This window comes from Papio anubis, chromosome 9 (genome assembly GCF_008728515.1).
Source record: "Papio anubis isolate 15944 chromosome 9, Panubis1.0, whole genome shotgun sequence".
Classification (NCBI taxonomy): Eukaryota; Metazoa; Chordata; class Mammalia; order Primates; family Cercopithecidae; genus Papio; species Papio anubis.
In genome coordinates, this window is record NC_044984.1 from 50,700,783 (window position 1) to 50,723,669 (window position 22,887).

Sequence of the window (22,887 nt, forward strand, 5' to 3'; positions counted from 1 at the left end):
GATGAGTTATGGGGTTTCGAGTCTGGGAGAAACTGAGGTGGCCTGGACATGAGGCAAAAAACACCCTCCCCCTCAAAAACACACAGAGAGAAATATTCACATTCTGAGAGAAAATCTACCAAGTGAACCAACCGGCTAGGGGAGTTGAGTGATTTGGTTAATGGGCGAGGCCAAATTTCAGGGGGCAGGGCTTTGGAGCGCTTACCACTCCCTCATTCATTACCCTTCCCTGGATCTGGGGGCTTTTGGAATCTTGACCTCCCCTTGGCCCAGCTCCTGCAGAAAAATTAGGGTGAGCCCCATCTTCGATCTGCTCCGCCAAGTTGCGGGACCGCGGGGCGTGGCGCGCTCGGGGCGGGCAGTCCGAGGCTCCGCAATCCCTACTCCAGCCTCGCGCGGGAGGGGGCGCGGCCGTGACTCACCCCCTTCCCTCTGCGTTCCTCCCTCCCTCTCTCTCACACACACACACACCCCTCCCCTGCCATCCCGCCCCGGACTCCGGCTCCGGCTCCGGCTCCGATTGCAGTTTGCAACCTCCGCTGCGCCGCAGCAGCCACCAATTCGCCTGCGGTTCAGGTGGCTCTTGCCTGGATGTCCTAGTCTAGGGGCCCCCGGGCCGGACTCGGCTGGGCTCCCTTCACCCTCCGCGGAGTCATGAGGGCGAACGGCGCTCTGCAGGTGCTGGGCTTGCTTTTCAACCTGGCCCGGGGCTCCGAGGTGGGCAACTCTCAGGCAGGTAAGTGGCGCGAGAGCACTGGCGGGCTCGGCACCTGGGAGCCGGAACCCAGTGCGCGCAGCCTCTGAGGGCATGGGCAGGGTCTCAGGCGGCGCGGGGGTGTGGGTGCTGCCCCCGTACGCCGGGACCACCTGGGAGTGGGGCGATCAGGCTCGGGTTATCGGCGTGGTCCGGCCGAGGGCGGCATTCCTGGACCCTCACGCCCCCTTCCCCAGAGCGTCGTCGACCCTCTAATTGGTCTCCCCAAAAGAGGCTGAGGCCGCAACAGTAGTTCACACTTCTGAGGGACCCTGCAGGGAGCGGAGCAGGGACCTTAATTCTATAAACAGGAGGTGCTTGGAGGTGGGGGCCTTGGCGGAAGGGTCTCGGTTTGCTCGCCAGCCTCCTGCCCGCCAGCCCGCACCGATTTCTGCTACTCCTAGTTTCGTTGTTTTGCCGACAGGGCGGAGCTACGGAAGGTTGGAGGGGGTTGTTGTTCTCTAGTGTTGGAAAAACAGGAGCGGCACCTCCTCTTCCGTGAGTGAGCCTGCCCTGAGGAGGTCTGAGATTAACCAGAGGGCCAAGTTCAGGTGACATCAGGCGGGAGGCCCAACAGAGGCTGGCGCCCGCTTTCCTCAGAATAGCAGAGCTTGAGCAACATCTCTTTGTCAAGATCCAGGTCAACCCAACTCATATTTATTGAGCATCTACTATATACAAGGCGCTGGGCCAGGAACTGTAGGGGCAAGGATTGTCCAGCCTCTTGTCTTTTCTCTCCCCAACCGGAGGATCAAGAGGGCACCTCTACTTTCTAAGCCTCCTGCCTTGGGGAGTCCTACCTGGGCCCATCTTGTGCCCCCTGCCCCCATTTTGCTTATTGTCTGAGGACCCTAGACAGAGCCCTGGATTGCTCTTCTCCAGCCCACCCCTTTGGGGTGTCTCTGGGGCCGTGGACACCTGAGGTTTGAAGTTCTGTGGATCTGCTCCCCTCCCCCCAGATTTCAGCTTGGGGTTTGGCACAGCCAGGGCCCCTTCCCCAGTGTGGGAGTGGAAGAAACCACCTGTGCTTCCCCCACAGTTGCTGGGCCTAAATTTAGATGCTGGGATTTTTAGATGTGAACACTCCCAGCTGGTGGAGGGGGGTGGTCTGGGGACTGGCGTGGGAGGGAGCAGTGGGGTGACTGTATAACTGTCCCATCCAGACTCCTGCAATCTTCACCCAGAAACCCAGGAGTACCAGAGTCTGGCCACCCTCCCTGGGTAGGCAGGAGGCAGGCATGGTTGGGTCTCTTTACCCTTTATCTGGGTCCTGCAGCCTCTGGGCATCCGGCCCTGTCTCAGTCCTTCTATAGCCCCTTTGTCCTGGCTGTGATGGGGGTGGGGGATGTTGGAGGGGAGGCTTCTGGTTGAGGAGGGGCTGGAGATTCTGGCTCTATCCCACCCCTAGTGCTCTCTACCAAAGGAGCGCCTGTGCCACTGCCCCTCCTTATGCTCCTGGTCCCTGGGTACAGGAGGGATTTTTATGATTCCCTTCCCCTGCCCTGCTCCCCAAGCTGCCTAGCTCCTCCCCAGACGTGTTGTTTGTGCTCCCTTCCTGCCCAGGCCCTTTGCCCCCTGTTTGTGTAATATGGACTTTACCCTCAGGGGAGCAGGGAACTGGGCTACCTCTAACACTGTAGCCTTCCAAGCACAGACACAAAGTCTGCACAAACACATATGGGCACGTGGGATAGATGGGGCCACCTGAAATACTTCCTGCAAGGAAACCCGACCACAGGTTCCTGGGCCAGCAGGACCAATGTGTACGTGTTCATGTGTATGTTGTGTGTGTATGTGTGTGCCCACGCTACTACTTCCCTGTGCAGAAAACTTGGCTCCTCCCTTATCTGGGGAGAAGGATTGGCACTATAACTTGGGAAAGGGGGTGTCCTGCCAGGAAGGGGATTGGGGTGGGGCTGTTCCAGAAATGACTAACCTTCCTAGTCTCTTTCATTTCAACCCAAGGACCCTGGAGTTACCAGCTCCTCTGGAACTAGCTCTCTTTGCTGGGACTAGCCAACCTTCATGGGGAGTGATAAGGAGCCCTCCAAGGTCAAGAATTCAGACTAGGGGTATATAAGAGGGATTGGGGCCTCACCAGTCTCCCTCCCTCCATTCCCACTGTTGCCTCCCACTGACTGCCACTGCCTCAGGGAAGGGTGGCTGGAACAGGTGGTATCTACCCCCTATTCCCCACCCCACACGTGGTCTTTCGCTGAACCAGAAGGAAGAGACTGGGGTAGGGCTTCAGAGTCCAGGATATTTTCCATAGCCCATTGTCCACCACATTTGCAAAGAGTGAACTCCCAAGGCTGATATGCCATGTGCCTCTAGTCTAGGCTTTCCCCTAGTGCGGGTGAGGATTGCCATGGTGAAAGGCTTTTTCATGAACCTCTTCTAACAATGAAATTGGGTGGAGGCTCAGTGTGGGGCATCTCCTACTATTTCTCTCCAGGTGTCCCTGTATTTGCTAAAAAATACTCTAGGGCTGGAAAGTGATGCTGAGGTTGCTAGAGTGTGTTGGGATAGGGAGAGAGAGTGAGAAGGAAAGCCTGAGTTTAGGAACGGGGGGAGGCAACCAGCTTCTTATCTTCCAGCTTTAAAGACAAAGCTCCCATTGACCCCCCCGCCACCCCACCACTGCCAGAGCTCCCTCCTCTACTGAGGTCACTTGTCTGAGCCCAAGGCTTGAGGGTGGAGGGGAGTGCTGCTGAGGACGGGGTGTCTAGGGATAGGGTGGGGCAGCCCCCCTCCTGGATAGAATCGCCTCATTGTGGGCTGGACTGTGGCCCCGGGCACTACCCCCACCCTCTGCCCCCATCCCACCCTCAGTTGACACAATAGGGGCTGTGTACTAGCCCCAAAGAGATATTTATTCCAGGACCTAGAGAGAGGCAGGATGAGGGTAGAGAAGTGAGTGCCCTGCTTGGAGGGGGAGAGGAGGGTAATCAAAGTTTCGGCCCTTTCCTAACTTCTCTTTTCTAGGGAGGGAAACAAATTCACTGTCATCCTTCTCTATTAACCCCTTAGTACCCAAAGTGGTATCCAAAAGAGGCACAGAGGGGTCTCAGGTAGAAAAAGGAAATCTTCACCTTCCCATTCATAGGATGGTAAAGGAATTCTGAGAAGAGAGAAAGCTCTCAGGCCACTACAGTTTCTGTCTATCGCTTGTGGGAGGGTTGGAGGCAAATGCCCTCTGATCCTGTCTAATGTAACTGGAAGAGGGCAACCAAGGGGGTGATCTTGGGGGATGGCAAATGGGCTGAGAATTTGTGTCCAGCCCTCAGCCACTCTTCCCTCTGCTTTGAACAGTGTGTCCTGGGACTCTGAATGGCCTGAGTGTGACCGGCGATGCTGAGAACCAATACCAGACACTGTACAAGCTCTACGAGAGGTGTGAGGTGGTGATGGGGAACCTCGAGATTGTGCTCACGGGACACAATGCTGACCTCTCCTTCCTGCAGGTTAATGTGCCCGCCACCCTCCTTCCTCAACCTGCTCCTCTTTATTCTCCCCTAGAACCCTCCTTCCCTCTTCAGGGCTACCTTCTGCTGGAGTTCACCCTTCCTAAGACTCAGGAGTTCCTAAGATCCAAACCCGCGTATTTCTGGGGACAGTGGATGTAATCTGGGACCTATGGTCTCGCTGTTGTAGCCAGGGATATATAGGGGGCAGGGGCAGAGGCAGGGGCGGGGCAGGTGGTGTTCTGTGGTAGTGCGAGGTCAGCAGGGACTAGCGCAGAGAGACACCTGAGGACCGAGAGGGTACCTGGGGAGATGAGGAAAGGGCCCTCCTGGCATGAGGAGCTTTGAGGAGAAAGCTGCCTGTCTTCACTCCCAGAAGTGACATAGTAGTGTGACACAGTCTACTCCCTACTCCAAAATAGGAATTAGCAAGAGTTAAGGAGAGGTGCAGTGGCTCATGCCTGTAATCCCAGCACTTTGAGAGGCCAAGGAAGGCAGATCACTTGAGGTCAGGAGTTCAAGACCAGCCTGGGCAACATGGGGAAACCCTGTCTCTACAAAAATACAAAAATTAGCTGGGCATGGTGGCACGCACCTGTAGTCAGCTACTTGGAGGGCTGAGGTGGGAGGATCACTTGAGCCCAGGAGTTTTACACTGCAGTGAGCCGAGATCGTGCCATTGGACTCCAGCCTGGGTGACAGAGCGAGGCCGTCTCACCAAAAAAAAAGGTCAAGTGCGGTGGCTCATGCCTGTAATCCCAGGACTTTGGGAGGCCGAGGCAGGCGAATCACCTGAGGTCAGAAGTTCGAGACCAGCCTGACCAACATGGAGAAACCCCATCTCTACCAAAAATACAAAATTAGCCAGATGTGGTGGCGCATGCCTGTAATTCCAGCTACTTGGGAGGCTGCAGCAGGATAATTGCTTGAAGCCGGGTGGCGGAGGTTGTGGTGAGCCAGGATCACGCCATTGCACTCCAGCCTGGGCAACAAGAGCTAAACTCTGTCTCGAATTTTAAAAAAAAGAAAGAAAGAAAGAAGGAAGAATTAAGAGTTAAAGAGTCTTTAATGCCTGAAGGAAGAGAGGGGATTGAGATTTTTTTGCCCTGTTGTCTCTCTCATTGACATAATCTGCTCTGTCACAGTGGATTCGAGAAGTGACAGGCTATGTCCTCGTGGCCATGAATGAGTTCTCTACTCTACCATTGCCCAACCTCCGGGTGGTGCGAGGGACCCAGGTCTACGATGGGAAGTTTGCCATCTTCGTCATGTTGAACTATAACACCAACTCCAGCCACGCTCTGCGCCAGCTCCGCTTGACTCAGCTCACCGGTCAGTTCCCGACGGTTCCTTCCGGCCTCACCCCTCAGCCCTCAGACTGGTACCTGCTTGATGATGACCCAGGGCTGCCCACTCTAAGTGCCTCTTCCAAGGTGCCTGTCACCTTAGTAACTGTCTAATGGTCCATTGCTCCCTAAGCAATAGAGGGCCCCCAGTAGGGGGAGCTAGGGGCATCTACTCCAGGGAAAGGAACCGTGTGTCCTGGTGGGGCTGGAGTCGGAGCTAGATCTGTTACCATTTCTCTAACTTCAAAGTACAGTGTACTGGAGGCCAGGCGTGATGGCTCACACCTGTAATCCCAGCATTTTGGGAGGCCAAGGAGGGCAGATCACTTGAGATCAGGAGTTTGAGACCAGCCTGGCCAACATGGCGAAACCCTGTCTCTACTAAAAATACAAACAAAACAAAACAAAACAAAATTAGCTGGGGATAGTGGTGTGCACCTGTAATCTCAGCTGCTCAGGAGGCTGAGGCAGGAGACTCGCTTGAACCTGGGAGGCGGAGGTTGCAGTGAGCCGAGATCGCACCACTGCACTCCAGCATAAGTGACAGTGAGACTCTGTCTCAAAAAAAAAAAAAAAAAGCCAAAGCACAGTATACCTGGATGTCCCTCCTTCCCTAGGAATTCTACCTTTGCTCTCCTAAACCAAACCCCTGTGAGCTGAGGAATATAGGAGTTAAAAACCACCTGTCCATCTTCTACTTCTCCCTGTCCCAGTCAGTTGGAAAACATATGGGCAGGGCTTGTGGGAGGGGATGTTGAGTCAGAAATCTTCTCTCCCTCTCTCCCTTCCCCTCCCCCACTAGCTAAACCGGATCTGGACAGGTGACTGAGGAGGCGGGAGTTTCTTTTGGCCTGACTCCTCGTCTTATAAAGGGAGTCTTCTCTGCAGCTTGGATTTAATTGGACCTATCTGTCTGCCTCGTCCTCCCACTCCTGAGTCTCAGGTGTCCTTTTGGATGGGTGGAGAGGTAAGGAAGAGGCGTACTGCTGTGGCCCTTAACCCTGTCACTTCTTTCCCTACCTCAGAGATTCTGTCAGGGGGTGTTTATATTGAGAAGAATGATAAGCTTTGTCACATGGACACAATTGACTGGAAGGACATCGTGAGGGACCGAGACGCTGAGATAGTGGTGAAGGACAATGGCAGAAGCTGTAAGTGACTGTGATCAAGACTGCTCCCCAGCCCCACCAAACCGGAGTGACTCCCTTCTTTCCATCATCCTTACATTCCTGATCTGAACCCGCCTCCCCACTGAACAAACACCTCAGGTCCCTGACTCAGGAGCCCACCAGGACGGACCATGCCAGTCCCCTGGAATCCAAACTACAGAGGAGGTGTTTCAAGAAAAGGAGCGGATAGGCCGGGTGGTGGCTCACGCCTGTAGTCCCAGCACTTTGGGAGGCCGAGGCGCATGGATCACGCAGGTCAGGCTTCCGCACCATGCTATTAACACAGTGAAACCCCGGGCTCTCTACTAAAAATACAAAAACCAGCCGGGCGTAAGGGCGGCCTCTGTAGTCCCAGCTACTCGGAGGCTGAGGCAGGAGAATGGCGTGGAACCCGGGAGGCGAGCTTGCAGTGAGCCGGTGAGATCGCCACTGCACCCAGCCTGGGTGACAGCAAGACTGGCCTCAAAAAAAAAAAAAAAAAAAAAAAAAAAGACCATCCTGACTAACATGGTGAAACCCCGTCTCTACTAAAAATACAAAAAAAAAAACACTAGCTGGGCGTGGTAGTGGGCACCTGTAGTCCCAGCTACTCAGGAGGCTGAGGCAGGAGAATGGTGTGAACCCGGGAGGCGGAGCTTGCAGTGAGCTGAGATCATGCCACTGTACTCCAGCCTGGGCCACAGAGCGAGACTCCGTCTCAACAAAAAAGAAGAAAAGGAGCAGACCGAGCATGGTGGCTCATGCCTACAATCCCAGCACTTTGGGAGGCCAAGGTGGGAGGATCACTTGAGCCCAGGAGTCCAAGACCAGCCTGGGTAACATAGCAAAAAATCTACAAAAAATTTAAAAATCAGACAGGCGTAGTGGTTCACACCTGTAATCCCAGCTACTCAGGAGGCTGAAGCAGAGGATTGCTTGAGCCCAGGAGGCTGCAGTTGCAGTGAGCTGTGATTGTGCCTTTGTACTCTAGCCTGGGCAACAGACTGAGACCCTGTCTCAAAAAAAAAAACAAAAAAGATTCCCTGGGTACTAAGCAGGGAAGCCAGATCTTTAGGCTCCACATCTGTTACTCGTTCCACTAGAATATACTCCCTTCTCCTCAGAGCCCACCTTCCCCTGACCATTCACATGCATATATTCCTGCATATATTCAGTTTGCCCAGGAGGAACCAAGTTCCTGGGTTGGGACTGGGACTAAGGTTGGCATTTGCCCCAGTCCCTCCCCTTCAGCTGCCCACCGGGTAGTGTGGAGGCGTGGCCCCACCCCTTGTTGACAGGTTCACTTGAGCCCAGCCCTGCTCTCCAAGGGCAGGGAGGGACACAGCCTTGGCTTTTTGCTTCCCGGGATTGAGGTGCCTGTGTAGTGACATCATACCCTGTTGATTCAAACAAGCCTTTCTTAGCCCTGATGGCCCCTTGTGTTGCCTTCCTTCCCAACCAGGTCCCCTCTGTCATGAGGTTTGCAAGGGGCGATGCTGGGGTCCTGGACCAGAAGACTGCCAAACATGTGGGTTTGAACTTTCCTCCAAAAACTTTACTCATACACTTTCATATCCCTTCCTCCCCAAGCCTGGGTCAACACTGCGGGGGAGGCATGAGCAGTGGCCTCAGGATTCAGTCCTAGGAGCCCTAACAGCCATGCTTTCTCTCCTTCCATAGTGACAAAGACCATCTGTGCTCCTCAGTGTAATGGTCACTGCTTTGGGCCCAACCCCAACCAGTGCTGCCATGATGAGTGTGCCGGGGGCTGCTCAGGCCCTCAGGACACAGACTGCTTTGTATGTATTCTTTCCATTGCCTGGGTTCTGAAATTGGGTTGTGGCCTTTGAGGAGGAGGTAGGAGTACACATGTAACATAAATCTGATGGGCCTCCTTTTTTCCCAGGCCTGCCGGCACTTCAATGACAGTGGAGCCTGTGTACCTCGCTGTCCACAGCCTCTTGTCTACAACAAGCTAACTTTCCAGCTGGAACCCAATCCCCACACCAAGTATCAGTATGGAGGAGTTTGTGTAGCCAGCTGTCCCCGTAAGTGTTTGAGGGGAAGGAACAATGATCAACAATAGTAGTTCCAAGATTTTAGACAAAATTGTGGGAGGCAAAAAGAATCCAGTTGGTGATAAATAGGGAGATTGGTGAATGGTTGTGATCATCTAACCACTCCAATGAGTGACCCCTATGTCCTGTCCTCCCATGACTTCAGCTATCACCCTTACTTCTGCTCTTTGTAGCAACAAATAGTGAAGAGACTTTCGAATCTACAGGGCAGCACTTAAGGGACCTAGGGTGGCAGATGGGGACAGATCCAGTGCAGAGCCGGAGGGAGCCCAGGCCCACAGCAAGGGTTCCATTGGTAGCTGGTAGTGTTCCTCCCTCATCTCTAATGGTGTCGTCCTCCTCTTCCCTAGATAACTTTGTGGTGGATCAAACATCCTGTGTCAGGGCCTGTCCTCCTGACAAGATGGAAGTAGATAAAAATGGACTTAAGATGTGTGAGCCTTGTGGGGGACTATGTCCCAAAGGTAGGTAGGAGATGGTAAGAAGTTGTAAAGAGACAGCCTTTCCTCTGAGCCTGCTCAGACCACCCCCACTGAATCTCTCTTACATTTACAGCCTGTGAGGGCACAGGCTCTGGGAGCCGCTTCCAGACTGTGGACTCGAGCAACATCGATGGATTTGTGAACTGCACCAAGATCTTGGGCAACCTGGACTTTCTGATCACCGGCCTCAATGGGTTAGAGATCCTGCCTTCCCTCCTTAGACCCCAGCCCATGCACCCCTCACAGTTCATTTCACTGGCCTAAACTTTCCTATGTGGAGCTGACTAGGAATCAAAGTCACAAAATTCTAGCCTGTTATAAAGGACCTGAAAGAATGCTTAACACATCCACCATCCAGGCCTTGGGTCCCCTCAGGAACATCTTTGAGCAATTGAATATCGCCCTGTCAAGGAACAAGGGACAGGAACAGCATATCCTCTTTCTGAAAGTTTTCTTTTTTATTGTCTTTTCTTTTTTGAGATAGAGTCTCGCTCTGTCACCTAGGCTGGAGCGCAGTGGCGTGATCTTGACTCACTGCAGCCTCGACCTCCTGAGCTCAAGTGATCCTGCCACCTCAGCCTCCTAAGTAGCTGGGACTATAGTCACACACCATCATACTTGACTTATTTTTTTGTATTTTTTGTAGAGACAGGGTCTTGCTATGTTGCCCAGGCTGATCTCAAACTCCTGTGCTCAACCAATCCTCCCATCTTGGCCTCCCAAAGTTCTGGGGATCATAGCACCCAACCTCCTTCTTAAAGTTTTCTAAAAGTTCTTCTTTAAATTTGGATAAAAATCTGTCTTCAGGCTGGTGACTGTAATCCCAGCACTTTGGGAGGCTGAGGTGGGCGGATTACGAGGTCAGGAGATCGAGACCATCCTGGCCAACATGGTGAAATGCCATCTCTACTAAAAATACAAAAATTAGCTGGGTGTAGTGGCGCATGTGCCTGTAATCCCAGCTACTCGGGAGACTGAGGCACAAGAATCACTTGAACCCAGGAGGTGGAAATTGCAGTGAGCCGAGATTACACCACTGCACTCCAGACTGGCAACAGAGCGAGACTCCGTCTCAAAAAAAAAAAAAAATTTCTGTCTCCCCATGACTTTTAGATGTTTTCACTCATTCTGCTCCTTGGAGCAACAGAACAAAGGGACTTTCTAGTCTGTAGGACAGCACTTAAAATATATGTGTGTGTGGCTGTGTGTGTGTGTGTGTGTGTGTGTCAGAAAAAGAGAGGGAAAAAAACACTATAACCACCTGTTTTTTTTTCCTTTAATTTTTTATTTTGACATAATTTTAGATCTACACTGAAGTTGCAAGAATGGTGTAAAATTCCCCATATACTTTTTTTTTTTTTTAATTGAGACAGAGTCTCACTCTGTCGCCCAGGCTGGAGTGCAGTGGCACCATCTCGGCTCACTGCAAGCTCCGCCTCCCGGGTTCACGCCATTCTCCTGCCTCAGCCTACTGAGTAGCTGGGACTACAGGCGCCCACCTCCACACCCGGCTAATTTTTTTGTATTTTTAGTAGAGACGGGGTTTCACCGTGTTAGCCAGGATGATCTCCATCTCCTGATCTCATGATCCGACCGCCTCGGCCTCCCAAAGTGCTGGGATCACAGGCGTGAACCACCATGCCTGGCCTCTTTTTTTTTTTTTTTAAGACAGAGTCTCACTCTCTTTCCCAGGCTGGGGTGCAGTGGTGTAGTCTTTGGGTCACTGCAACCTCTGCCTCCCGGTTTCAGGCAATTCTCCTGCCTCAGTCTTCCGAGTAGCTGGAATTATAGGCATGTGCCACCATGCCCGGCTAATTTTTGTATTTTTAGTAGAGACAGGGTTTCACCATGTAGGCCAGGCTGGTCTCGAACTCCTGACCTCAAGTGATCCACCCGCCCCCGCTTCCCAAAGTGCTGGGATTACAAGCGTGAGCCACCGCGTCCGGCCCCCCATATACTGTTTTACCCAGATCCTCCAAATGTTAACATACCACATGTGGCTGGATGCAGTGGCTCATGCCTGCAATCCCAGCACTTTGGGAGGCCGAGGCAGGTGGATCACTAGGTGTGGATCACGAGGTCAAGAGATCGAGACCATCCTTGCCAACATGGTGAAACCCCATATCTACTAAAAATACAAAAATTAACTGGGCGTGGTGGTGCACTCGTAGTCCCAGTTACTCAGGAGACTGAGGCAGGAGAATTGCTTGAACCCAGGAGTCGGAGGCTGCAGTGAGCCGAGATTGCTGCCACTGCACTCCAGCCTGGGCGATAGAGCAAGACTCTGTCTCGAAAAAAAAAAAAAAAGTCTTCCTTTCCTATTTATTTACTCTTATGGATACTTATTTTATTCTAGTCAATGGTTATAATCTTTTACAATCATCATTTATTTTAGCCAGCCCCTCCAAGCTGGCTCCTGTGTTCTTTGGGCTGTCCCTTAATTCTTTGAGTCTTTTCTTGTCTGCACAAGATGCTCTAGGCTCATATAGTTCCCCCATCCCAGCCATTTCTCCAAGGAATGTTTCCTTTTAGTGGAGAATGATATTTAGAAACCAAATTCTGAGACTTGGTGTGCTCACTGCCACTGAATTATACCTTTACCTTATTGACTGGTTTCTACTGTTCTACTCAGAGACCCCTGGCACAAGATCCCTGCCCTGGACCCAGAGAAGCTCAATGTCTTCCGGACAGTACGGGAGATCACAGGTGAGTGGTAGAGAGTTTGGCCTTTCTAGAATAGGCGAACCACTGGCATAAATTGCGGTATAACTACTTGAGAAAATCATGTCCCAAGTTACAGGGGAGGAGCTAGGAGAACCCAAGAAAGATGAAGTCTGCCTGCCCATATGCCTCTCTCCAACCCCTCAGGTTACCTGAACATCCAGTCCTGGCCACCCCACATGTACAACTTCAGTGTTTTTTCCAACTTGACAACCATTGGAGGCAGAAGCCTCTACAAGTGAGTAAAGACTATGGCAGAAGTGGCATCTTCAGGCATTCTTGAGTAAAATACAAGGCACCGTCTCATACAGCAGTGCCTCAATACCAAAGGGTTTCAGAGTTTCATGAGGAAAAGGCAAAAGGAGGGGGATTCCCTCTCAGTGGATCTGACTAGCACTGAGCAAATTTCTTGACTAACATGAATCCATTGAATAGTTAATGTTCCCTTAGTAGTCTCTCCTCTCATCCTGTCTCCTTACTCTCAGCCGGGGCTTCTCATTGTTGATCATGAAGAACTTGAATGTCACATCTCTGGGCTTCCGATCCCTGAAGGAAATTAGTGCTGGGCGTATCTATATAAGTGCCAATAGGCAGCTCTGCTACCACCACTCTTTGAACTGGACCAAGGTGCTTCGGGGGCCTACAGAAGAGCGACTAGACATCAAGCATAATCGTCCGCGTAGAGACTGCGGTGAGGGAAAGGGTCTGCTGGGTGGTGAGAATAGGGAGTCAAGGAGGAGAGAGCTGAAAGGACTCTTCTGCCCTAGACATGGGAGTAGGGTTGAGGGATTGAACCAAGGAGAAAGGGGCTGTTAGGCTGGAAGCAGTAACGAGGAAGAATAATGAAGAGAGGGCTTGCTGGGAGTCCTCAGACTCCTCTCCTAACCCACCCCTTCCTTTCCAGTGGCAGAGGGCAAAGTGTGTGACCCACTGTGCTCCTCTGGGGGATGCTGGGGCCCAGGCCCTGGTCAGTGCTTATCCTGTCGAAACTACAGCCGAGGAGGTGTCTGTGTGACCCACTGCAACTTTCTGAATGGGTACAGTGAGGGGAGCCAGTCAAGGATGGGTGGGGTTGGGGCACTGCCATGGAACTCTTCAGGTGGCATATAATAAAAGCCTTTAGACAGCTTTCTGCATATGCCTTGGTGGGAGTGAGGTAGGAGACCAGGTCATGAAGGTCAGGACTTGGAAGTGACCCCTCTCCCTTTATTCCCCACTGCAGGGAGCCTCGAGAGTTTGCCCATGAGGCTGAATGCTTCTCCTGCCACCCGGAATGCCAACCCATGGAGGGCACTGCCACATGCAATGGCTCGGTATAGTAGCAGCACCAGGATCTCCAAGGGAGACACTCCAAGGGAGACAGAGAAGGGGCAATACTTGGAGCACCTGGGGAATGATATGGCTAAGGATAGTACAGAGAGGCCAGATAATGCTAGGGCCTGCAGATAGAAGATCCTGAATGTCTGGGTTGATCTTTGCTGGGAGGTATGGAATTGACCTTGGGATCTGATTCTTCCTGACCTTCTCTCTTCCACTCAGGGCTCTGATACTTGTGCTCAATGTGCCCATTTTCGAGATGGGCCCCACTGTGTGAGCAGCTGCCCCCATGGAGTCCTAGGTGCCAAGGGCCCCATCTACAAGTACCCAGATGTTCACAATGAATGTCGGCCCTGCCATGAGAACTGCACCCAGGGGTGAGTGATGGGATAATAAGGAGAGGGGGTCAGGTGGAAGGGTAGGAGCACAGAACTAGGGTGAGGGAAGCGGAAGCAGAAAGAAGAGAGAGGCTGTGATTTAAGAATCTCTCCCAGCTGGCCGAGTGCAGTGGCTCACACCTGTAATCCCAGCACTTTGGGAGGCCAAAGCAGGTGGATCACCTGAGATAGGGAGTTTGAGACCAGCCTGACCAATATGGAGAAACCCCGTCTCTACTAAAAATATAAAATTAGCTGGGCGTGGTGGCGCATGCCTGTAATTCCAGCTACGTGGGAGGCTGAGGCAGGAGAATTGCTTGAACCCAAGAGGCGGAGGTTGCGGTGAGCCGAGATCACATCATTGCACTCTAGCCTGGGCAACAAGAGCGAAACTCCGTCTCAAAAAAAAAAAAAAAAAAAAGAGAAAAAAAAAAATCACTCCCAGCTGTGTAGCGAAGGATTGGAGAAAGGGAAAATCAGTAACAACACAAAATTACACCACGGTTTTGGGAACGTGGAATAACCTCAGTTCAAGAGGGTTTCACTGAAGAGGGGCTTGGGGAGAGCTAGTAAGCTGGGGGTGGAGGCCATGTCTTGGGATCAGCTTTGGGCTCCAGGATGGGATGCCATGGTAAGTTCTGAAACAAGCTTTTGTATGTTGAGGCTGTTGAAATTGAGCCTCTGTTGTCCAAGCTCTCATTTAAGGTAGTGACTTTCTTCCCTAGGTGTAAAGGACCAGAGCTTCAAGACTGTTTAGGACAAACACTGGTGCTGATCGGGTATGATGGGGTTGGAGATTCTGGAAACTGGGGATATTTGAGAGTTGGGAGAGAGGTGGTTACCTGGAGAGAAGAGCAAGGCTCTCTTCATTCTGGCCTTTTATGTACGCAGTCCACTATCACCGGACACTTGGGACTCAAGAATGCAGGCTTCTGGACTTCCCTTCCTAAAATTAACTTTCAGTAGTCGAAGAGTGGTCCAGATTTAGGTTGGTCCCTCCAGTGCTTAAGGATATATATGTGAATGTTAATTTCTTGCCCTAGATCTGCCTCATACCTTCAGCATAAGTATAGTTGACATTTGTAAGGAAGATGCAAACCCAGTATAATGTTGGGTTTCTATATATCCCATAGCAAAACCCATCTGACAATGGCTTTGACAGTGATAGCAGGATTGGTAGTGATTTTCATGATGCTGGGCGGCACTTTTCTCTACTGGCGTGGGCGCCGGATTCAGAATAAAAGGGCTATGAGGCGATACTTGGAACGGGGTGAGGTGAGTACTTAGCTTACTTTTGTTTTTTCTTTTCTCTCTCTTTCTTTTTTTTTTTTTTTTTTTTTTTTTGAGACGGAGTCTCGCTCTGTCACCCAGGCTGGAGTGCAGTGGCCGGATCTCAGCTCACTGCAAGCTCCGCCTCCCGGGTTCACGCCATTCTCCTGCCTCAGCCTCCCGAGTAGCTGGGACTACAGGCGCCCGCCACCTCGCCCGGCTAGTTTTTTGTATTTTTTAGTAGAGACGGGGTTTCACTGTGTTAGCCAGGATGGTCTCGATCTCCTGACCTCGTGATCCGCCCGTCTCGGCCTCCCAAAGTGCTGGGATTACAGGCTTGAGCCACCGCGCCCGGCTTTTCTCTCTCTTTCTTGCTTTTCTTGCTTTTCTTTCTCTCTTTCTCTCTCTCTTTCTTTCTTTCTTTCCATGCCCCGGAAGTCTCTTTATAGCTTAATTTTGAGTGGTACCCTGTGCACCCAGGGGTCAATGATGATATGAACATCACTCCCCTCCTCTTTCCCCAGAGATTTGATCCCTTTCTTAAAGGAAGTAGTGTGGTCCCCTAGAAAGAACACTGGTCAGCGAAATGGAAGGCATGCATTCTAGTCCTGATTTTGCCATTAATTTGCCACATGACTTTGAAGAAGTTCCTTATCTTCTCTGTGCCTCAGTTTATGCATCTATACAGAGGAAATAACATTTATCCTTCCAGGATGGCAATAAGGTTAAAGGGGAATGATGTATGTGACAGTGCTTTGGAAAGCACAGAGCACAGTATAAAAGGTACTCACGGTGGTAATAGTATTACCAACTCTCCCTAGCTGTCTCTTTCCCCACTTCATGTTCCTCCATCAAAGGGAAAACCCTGATTCCTGATCTCATGAGCACAAATAACTTCCTCAGTTCTAAGGGTCTGTACCTCAATATGCCTATAATGCATTCCAGGACTAACGGTCCTTCCTCTTCCTGCCCTTTCGGCTCTGCCACTTTTGGCATTCACCTATGGGGAGCGGGTTGGAGTGGGACATGGGAATGGCCTTTCCTGAGCACCTCCTTCCCATTTGCTCCTCAGAGCATAGAGCCTCTGGACCCCAGTGAGAAGGCTAACAAAGTCTTGGCCAGAATCTTCAAAGAGACAGAGTTAAGGAAGCTTAAAGTGCTTGGCTCGGGTGTCTTTGGAACTGTGCACAAAGTGAGTGACCCATAGGAATTCTGGAGAGGTGGGGAAGGCACCTAGGGCAAAAGGGTGAAAGATTTTTGGAAAGGACTGACCTAGGGAGAATGACCTTATGCCAACTCCTGCCCCAAACTTCCCAGGGAGTGTGGATCCCTGAGGGTGAATCAATCAAGATTCCAGTCTGCATTAAAATCATTGAGGACAAGAGTGGACGGCAAAGTTTTCAAGCTGTGACAGATGTAAGTGAAGGAAATTCTGTATGCCGCTAGGAGAGAGGACAATATTAGATACAATCATGTAGAAGCACGCTCCTGTGCTTCTCAGCAGCTACTATGTTAGCCAGAATGTTGGCGGGGGCCCTGGGCTGGCTGTGCACATGCTGAGTGTACGTGAACTTGTTGGTTTCCTAGATATCACCTTTTGTGTCTCTTAGCATATGCTGGCCATTGGCAGCCTGGACCATGCCCACATTGTGCGGCTGCTGGGACTATGCCCAGGGTCATCTCTGCAGCTTGTCACTCAGTACTTGCCTCTGGGTTCTCTGCTGGATCATGTGAGACAACACCGGGGGGCACTGGGGCCACAGCTGCTGCTCAACTGGGGAGTACAAATTGCCAAGGTGAGAGAAGCCTGGAGGAATTCTGTGATAAGAACTGCTTGGCTGAGGGCCAGCCAGGAAAAAGTGGGATGGTTGAAGTTCTGAGAGGTGGGGTCCCCAACACCCGGGCTGCAGACTGGTACTGGTCCATGGCCTGTTAGGAACCGGGCCACACAGCAGGTGAGCAGCAGGCAAGCGAGTGAAGCTTCATCTGTATCTACAGTCAATCCCCATCACTTGCATTACTGCCTGAGCTCTGCCTCCTGTCAGATCAGGGGCAGCATTAGATTCTCTTAGAAACGTGACCTCTATTGTGAACTGTGCATGTGAAGGATCTAGGTTGTGCACTCCTTATGAGAATCTAACTAATGCCTGATGATCTGAGGTGGAACAGTTTCATCCCAAAACCAACCCTCCCTTTCCCCGGGAAAAACTGTCTTCCATAAAACCGGTCCCTGGTGCCAAAAAAGGTTGGGGACTGCTGCTGAGAGGTAGATTTAAGTTTGGGAGAATTCCAGATCTCAGTGACTGATTCCCCTAACCTTAAGAATACTTTCTTCCCCTCTACCTACAGGGTATGTACTACCTTGAAGAACATGGTATGGTGCATAGAAACCTGGCTGCCCGAAATGTGCTACTCAAGTCACCCAGTCAGGTTCAGGTGGCAGATTTTGGTGTGGCTGACCTGCTGCCTCCTGATGATAAGCAGCTGCTATACAGTGAGGCCAAGGTGAGGTGACACAAAGGATAAGGAGGTGGGGGCGAGTGAAGCGTGGGGATAGGGAGCAGCCAGTGGTCTCTTCCGGAGGCAAGCAGATGCTTCATGGTAAGTTCAAGGAGAGGAGGCTGCAGATGCCAGATATTTTAGTTCAGAGAACAACAAAGAAAAGAATGATCAAGAACTTGGGACTTGGAAATGCTAAGAAAATGTGTGGAAATAAACTTGTGATACCTCTTTCTTTAATCTGCAGACTCCAATTAAGTGGATGGCCCTCGAGAGTATCCACTTTGGGAAATACACACACCAGAGTGATGTCTGGAGCTATGGTCAGTGCATCTGGATGCCATCTCTACCATCACTGGCCCCAATTTCAAATTTGCCTTTTGAGACCCCCTCTTAGAATCTCTAAGCACTTCAGATTTTTATGTCAGATCAGGTTCTGCCTTCCCTTCACTTCATGCCCATGTCTACTATTTTGCCAGTGACTAGTCCATTTCTTCCTGCACCAGGTGTGACAGTTTGGGAGTTGATGACCTTTGGGGCAGAGCCCTATGCAGGGCTGCGACTGGCTGAAGTACCAGACCTGCTAGAGAAGGGGGAGCGGTTGGCACAGCCCCAGATCTGCACAATTGATGTCTACATGGTGATGGTCAAGTGTGAGTTACCAACTGAGCCCAACCATTTTCTTTCTTTTTTTTTTTTTTTTTGAGATGGAGTCTCACTCTTATCACCCAGGCTGGAGTGCAACGGTGCAATCTCGGCTCACTACAACCTCTGCCTCTCGGGTTCAAGCGATTCTCCTGCTTCAGCCTCTGGAGTAGCTGGGATTACAGGCGGCCACCACCACACCTGGCTAATTGTTTTATATTTAGTAGAGAGGGGGTTTCACCATGTTGGCCAGGCTGGTCTCAAACTGCTGACCTCAGGTGATCTGCCCGCCTCAGCTTCCCAAAGTGCTGGGATTACAGGTGTGAGCCATCGTGCCCGGCCTGACCGCGGCCATTTTCTGACTTCCCTCTGTACTCCTCTTGTGGCTCTATTCCCTTTTTTTTTTTTTTTTTTTTAATGGAGTCTCACTCTGTCGCCCATACTGGAGTGCAGTGGTGTGACCTTGCCTCACTGTGACCTCCACATTCCAGGTTTAAGCAGTTCTCCTGTCTCAGCCTCCCAAATAGCTGGGACTTTAGGCATGCACCACCATGCCCAGCTAATTTTTTTTGTCTTTTTAGTAGAGATGGGGTTTCACTACGTTGGCCAGACTGGTCTCAAAGTCCCAACCTCAGGTGATTCACCCGCCTCGGCCTCCCAAAGTGCTGGGATTATAGGTGTGAGCCACCGGGCCCGGCCATGGATATATTCCCTTTTATGTCTCTACCTCCTACATCTTATCTCTAGGTTGGATGATTGATGAGAACATTCGCCCAACCTTTAAAGAACTAGCCAATGAGTTCACCAGGATGGCCCGAGACCCACCACGGTATCTGGTCATAAAGGTGAGCAGGGAGTAGGAGATACTAAGGAAATTTAGAAAAAGGAGGAGTTGGCTGGAACCAGGATTCCCCCTAACAATCACTTATCGATATAGAGAGAGAGTGGGCCTGGAATAGCCGCTGGGCCAGAGCCCCATGGTCTGACAAACAAGAAGCTAGAGGAAGTAGAGCTGGAGCCAGAACTAGACCTAGACTTAGACTTGGAAGCAGAGGAGGACAACCTGGCAACCACCACACTGGGCTCCGCCCTCAGCCTACCAGTTGGAACACTTAATCGGCCACGTGGGGTAAGACACCTTCTAATTACCCAACACTTTGCACCCTGAGCCCTCACAAACCCTACAGATACCCAGATTAACTACTTAAAGGCCCCCATGGTGAATATAGATTTCTCCCTTCATCTTAACCTTTTCCTTATTTTTTCCTCCTAGAGCCAGAGCCTTTTAAGTCCGTCATCTGGATACATGCCCATGAACCAGGGTAATCTTGGGGAGGCTTGCCAGGTAAGTTCTGATGCTGAGAGGCTGGGTTTTAGGATCAGATTGATAGGAGTAGTGTGGAAGACATTAGAAACCTTTGAGGTTTAATCAGTGTCCTGCAAAAAAGAAGGCAGCGAGGGCTGGGCGAGGTGGCTCACACCTGTAATCCCAGTACTTTGGGAGGCCAGAGAGAGTGGATCACCTGAGGTTAGGAGTTTGAGACCAGCCTGGCCAACATGGTGAAACCCCATCTCTACCCAAAATACAAAAAACTAGCTGGGTGTGGTGGTGCACAACTGTAATCCCAACTACTCAGGAGGCTGAGACAGGAGAATCGCTTGAACCCGGGAGGCAGAGGTTAGAGTGAGCTGAGATGGTACCACTGCACCCCAGCCTGGGTGACACAGCAAGACCCTGTCTCTTAAAAAAAAAAAAAAAAAGGCCAGGTGCGGTGGCTCACGCCTGTAATCCCAGCATTTTGGGAGGCCGAGGTGGGCAGATCATGAGGTCAGGAGTTCGAGACCAGCCTGGCCAACATGGCAAAACCCTGTCTCTACTAAAAATACAAAAACTAGCTGCACACGGTGGCAGGTGCCTGCAATCCCAGCTACTCAGGAGGCTGAGGCAGGAGAATCACTTGAACAGGGAAGCGGAGACTACAGTGAGCCAAGATCATGCCACTGCACTCCAGCCTGGGCGACAAGAACAAGACTCCACCACAAAAAAAAAAAAAAAAAAGGCAGGGAACAACCCAATTTCCTTCTAAACAAATGTCTCTTCTTTCCTCATCACGTAAATCTCCTTGCATTATTTTCTGTTTATTTTCTTCCTTAGGAGTCTGCAGTTTCTGGGAGCAGTGAATGGTGCCCCCGTCCAGTCTCTCTACACCCAATGCCACGGGGATGCCTGGCATCAGAGTCATCAGAGGGCCATGTAACAGGCTCTGAGGCTGAGCTCCAGGAGAAAGTGTCAACATGTAGGAGCCGGAGCAGGAGCCGGAGCCCACGGCCACGTGGAGATAGCGCCTACCATTCCCAGCGCCACAGTCTGCTTACTCCTGTTACCCCACTCTCCCCACCAGGGTTAGAGGAAGAGGATGTCAACGGTTATGTCATGCCAGATACACACCTCAAAGGTGCCTGACTCTTCCTGGGGCTTTCCTCAATTCTTCCTTGAATCCTTTCCCCGGGCTCCTCTTTTTTCTTCTCTGATCATATGCCTCTCTGTCCTATTAATTTTTTCAAATTTTCCCCTACCCCCATGAAGTTATTCGCATACCTATCCTTTCTTCTCAACCCCCAGGTACTCCCTCCTCCCGGGAAGGCACCCTTTCTTCAGTGGGTCTCAGTTCTGTCCTGGGTACTGAAGAAGAAGATGAAGATGAGGAGTATGAATACATGAACCGGAGGAGAAGGCACAGTCCACCTCGTCCCCCTAGGCCAAGTTCCCTTGAGGAGCTGGGTTATGAGTACATGGATGTGGGGTCAGACCTCAGTGCCTCTCTGGGCAGCACACAGAGTTGCCCACTCCACCCTGTACCAATCATGCCCACTGCTGGCACAACTCCAGATGAAGACTATGAATATATGAATCGGCAACGAGGTGGAAGTGGTCCTGGGGGTGATTATGCAGCCATGGGGGCCTGCCCAGCGTCTGAGCAAGGGTATGAAGAGATGAGAGCTTTTCAGGGGCCTGGACATCAGGCCCCCCATGTCCATTACGCCCACCTAAAAACTCTACGTAGCTTAGAGGCTACAGACTCTGCCTTTGATAACCCTGATTACTGGCATAGCAGGCTTTTCCCCAAGGCTAATGCCTAGAGAACGTAACTCCTGCTCCCTGTGGCACTCAGGGAGCATTTAATGGCAGCTAGTGCCTTTAGAGGGTACCCTCTTCTCCCTATTCCCTGTCTCTCCCAGGTCCCAGCCCCTTTTCCCCAGTCCCAGACAATTCCATTCAACCTTTGGAGGCTTTTAAACATTTTGACACAAAATTCTTATGGTATGTAGCCAGCTGTGCACTTTCTTCTCTTTCCCAACCCCAGGAAAGGAGGTTTTCCTTATTTTGTGTGCTTTCCCAGTCCCATTCCTCAGCTTCTTCACAGGCACTCCTGGAGATATGAAGGATTACTCTCCATATCCCTTCCTCTCAGGCTCTGACTACTTGGAACTAGGCTCTTATGTGTGCCTTTGTTTCCCATCAGACTGTCAAGAAGAGGAAAGGGAGGAAACCTAGCAGAGGAAAGTGTAATTTTGGTTTATGACTCTTAACCCCTTAGAAAGACAGAAGCTTAAAATCTGTGAAGAAAGAGGTTAGGAGTAGATATTGATTACTATTATAATAATTCAGCACTTAACTATGAGCCAGGCATCATACTAAACTTCACCTACGTTATCTCACTTAGTCCTTTATCATCCTTACAACAATTCTGTGACATAGATATTATCTCATTTCACAAAAAGGGAAGTCGGGCATGGTGGCTCATGCCTGTAATCCCAGCACTTTGGGAGGCTGAGGCGGAAGGATTACCTGAGGCAAGGAGTTTGAGACCAGCCTAGCCAACATGGTAAGACCCCATCTCTTAAAAAACAAAAAAAAAAAAGAAGCAAAAAAAACTTTAGAACTGGGCGCTGTGGCTCATGCCTGCAGTCCCAGCACTTTGGGAGGCTGAGATGGAAAGATCACTTGAGCCCAGAATTAGAGACAAGCCTATGGAAACATAACAAGACGCCGTCTCTACAGGGGGGGAAAAAAAAAAAAAAAAGAAACAGCCTTAAAGAGATGAAATAAATTAAGCAGTAGGTCCAGGATGCAAAATCCTCCCAATTCCTGTGCATGTGCTCTTACTGTAAGGTGCCAAGGAAAACTGATTTAAGTCACAGCCCTTGTTTACGGGGCACCGTTTCTTGTTTTTGCACTGAATCAAGTCTAACCCCAACAGCCACATCCTCCTTCTATACCCAGACATCTCGTCTCAGGAAGTGGTGGTGGGGGTAGTCAGAAGGAAAAATAACTGGACATCTTTGTGTAAACCATAATCCACATGTGCTGTATATGATCTTCACTCCTTATCCCCAAGATCCCCTTTTAGAAGCCATTCTCATCTAGCAGTGAGAAGCTTCCAGGTAGGACAGAAAGAAGATCCAGCTTCAGCTTCACACCTCTGTCCCCTTGGATGGGGAACTGAGGGAAAATGTCTGTTGTATCACTGAAGTTTTTTGTTTTGTTTTTATACATGTCTGAATAAAAATGCCAAAGTTTTTTTCAGCTTCCTGTCTGTCAAGTGAAAACATTTCGTATAAGAGATCTGCTCCTCAGCAGTGGATAGTCACCTTTCTGTCTTCTGACAGTGCTACTCTGTCCCATGTAGATTTCTCTAGTCCTACTATTACTTGGTATTTCTTTAGAACAAGCATAGCGCATAGTCCTTTTCATTAAGGGTTTTAGTAGGAATCTACAAGGCAAC

General features: G+C 50.8%; 1 protein-coding gene across 2 annotated transcripts; it reads left to right on the plus strand.

Annotated features, from left to right (window-relative positions):
- Positions 1 to 219: 219 nt before the first annotated feature.
- On the plus strand, positions 220 to 22,688 carry ERBB3 (erb-b2 receptor tyrosine kinase 3). Of its 2 annotated transcripts, none has more exons than XM_009180932.3 (28): positions 220 to 736; positions 4,067 to 4,218; positions 5,364 to 5,550; positions 6,590 to 6,715; positions 8,175 to 8,240; positions 8,393 to 8,511; positions 8,619 to 8,760; positions 9,141 to 9,254; positions 9,346 to 9,466; positions 11,905 to 11,978; positions 12,141 to 12,231; positions 12,479 to 12,684; positions 12,898 to 13,030; positions 13,216 to 13,306; positions 13,533 to 13,687; positions 14,413 to 14,466; positions 14,821 to 14,962; positions 16,029 to 16,148; positions 16,274 to 16,372; positions 16,567 to 16,752; positions 17,306 to 17,461; positions 17,703 to 17,778; positions 17,962 to 18,108; positions 18,848 to 18,945; positions 19,038 to 19,229; positions 19,374 to 19,445; positions 20,256 to 20,556; positions 20,724 to 22,688. In XM_009180932.3, the coding sequence occupies exons 1-28, from the start codon at positions 655 to 657 to the stop codon at positions 21,239 to 21,241; spliced, it is 4,020 nt and encodes a 1,339-aa protein (XP_009179196.2). In that variant the 5' UTR covers positions 220 to 654; the 3' UTR covers positions 21,242 to 22,688. The 2 variants fall into 2 exon arrangements, with proteins under 2 accessions (XP_009179196.2, XP_009179197.2); XM_009180933.4 differs by lacking the exon at positions 220 to 736 and adding an exon at positions 2,156 to 2,517 and having other exon boundaries at positions 20,724 to 21,241.
- Positions 22,689 to 22,887: the final 199 nt, after the last annotated feature.

What these genes read in the sequence shown, in the direction of transcription:
- ERBB3 (XM_009180932.3), top strand. Translation starts at nt 655, where the DNA reads ATGAGGGCGAACGGCGCTCTGCAGGTGCTGGGCTTGCTTTTCAACCTG. An exon ending in CTCAGGACACAGACTGCTTT is followed by an intron (nt 8,512 to 8,618) that starts GTATGTATTCTT and finishes CTTTTTTCCCAG; the next exon opens with GCCTGCCGGCACTTCAATGA. An exon ending in CACGGTATCTGGTCATAAAG is followed by an intron (nt 18,946 to 19,037) that starts GTGAGCAGGGAG and finishes TTATCGATATAG; the next exon opens with AGAGAGAGTGGGCCTGGAAT.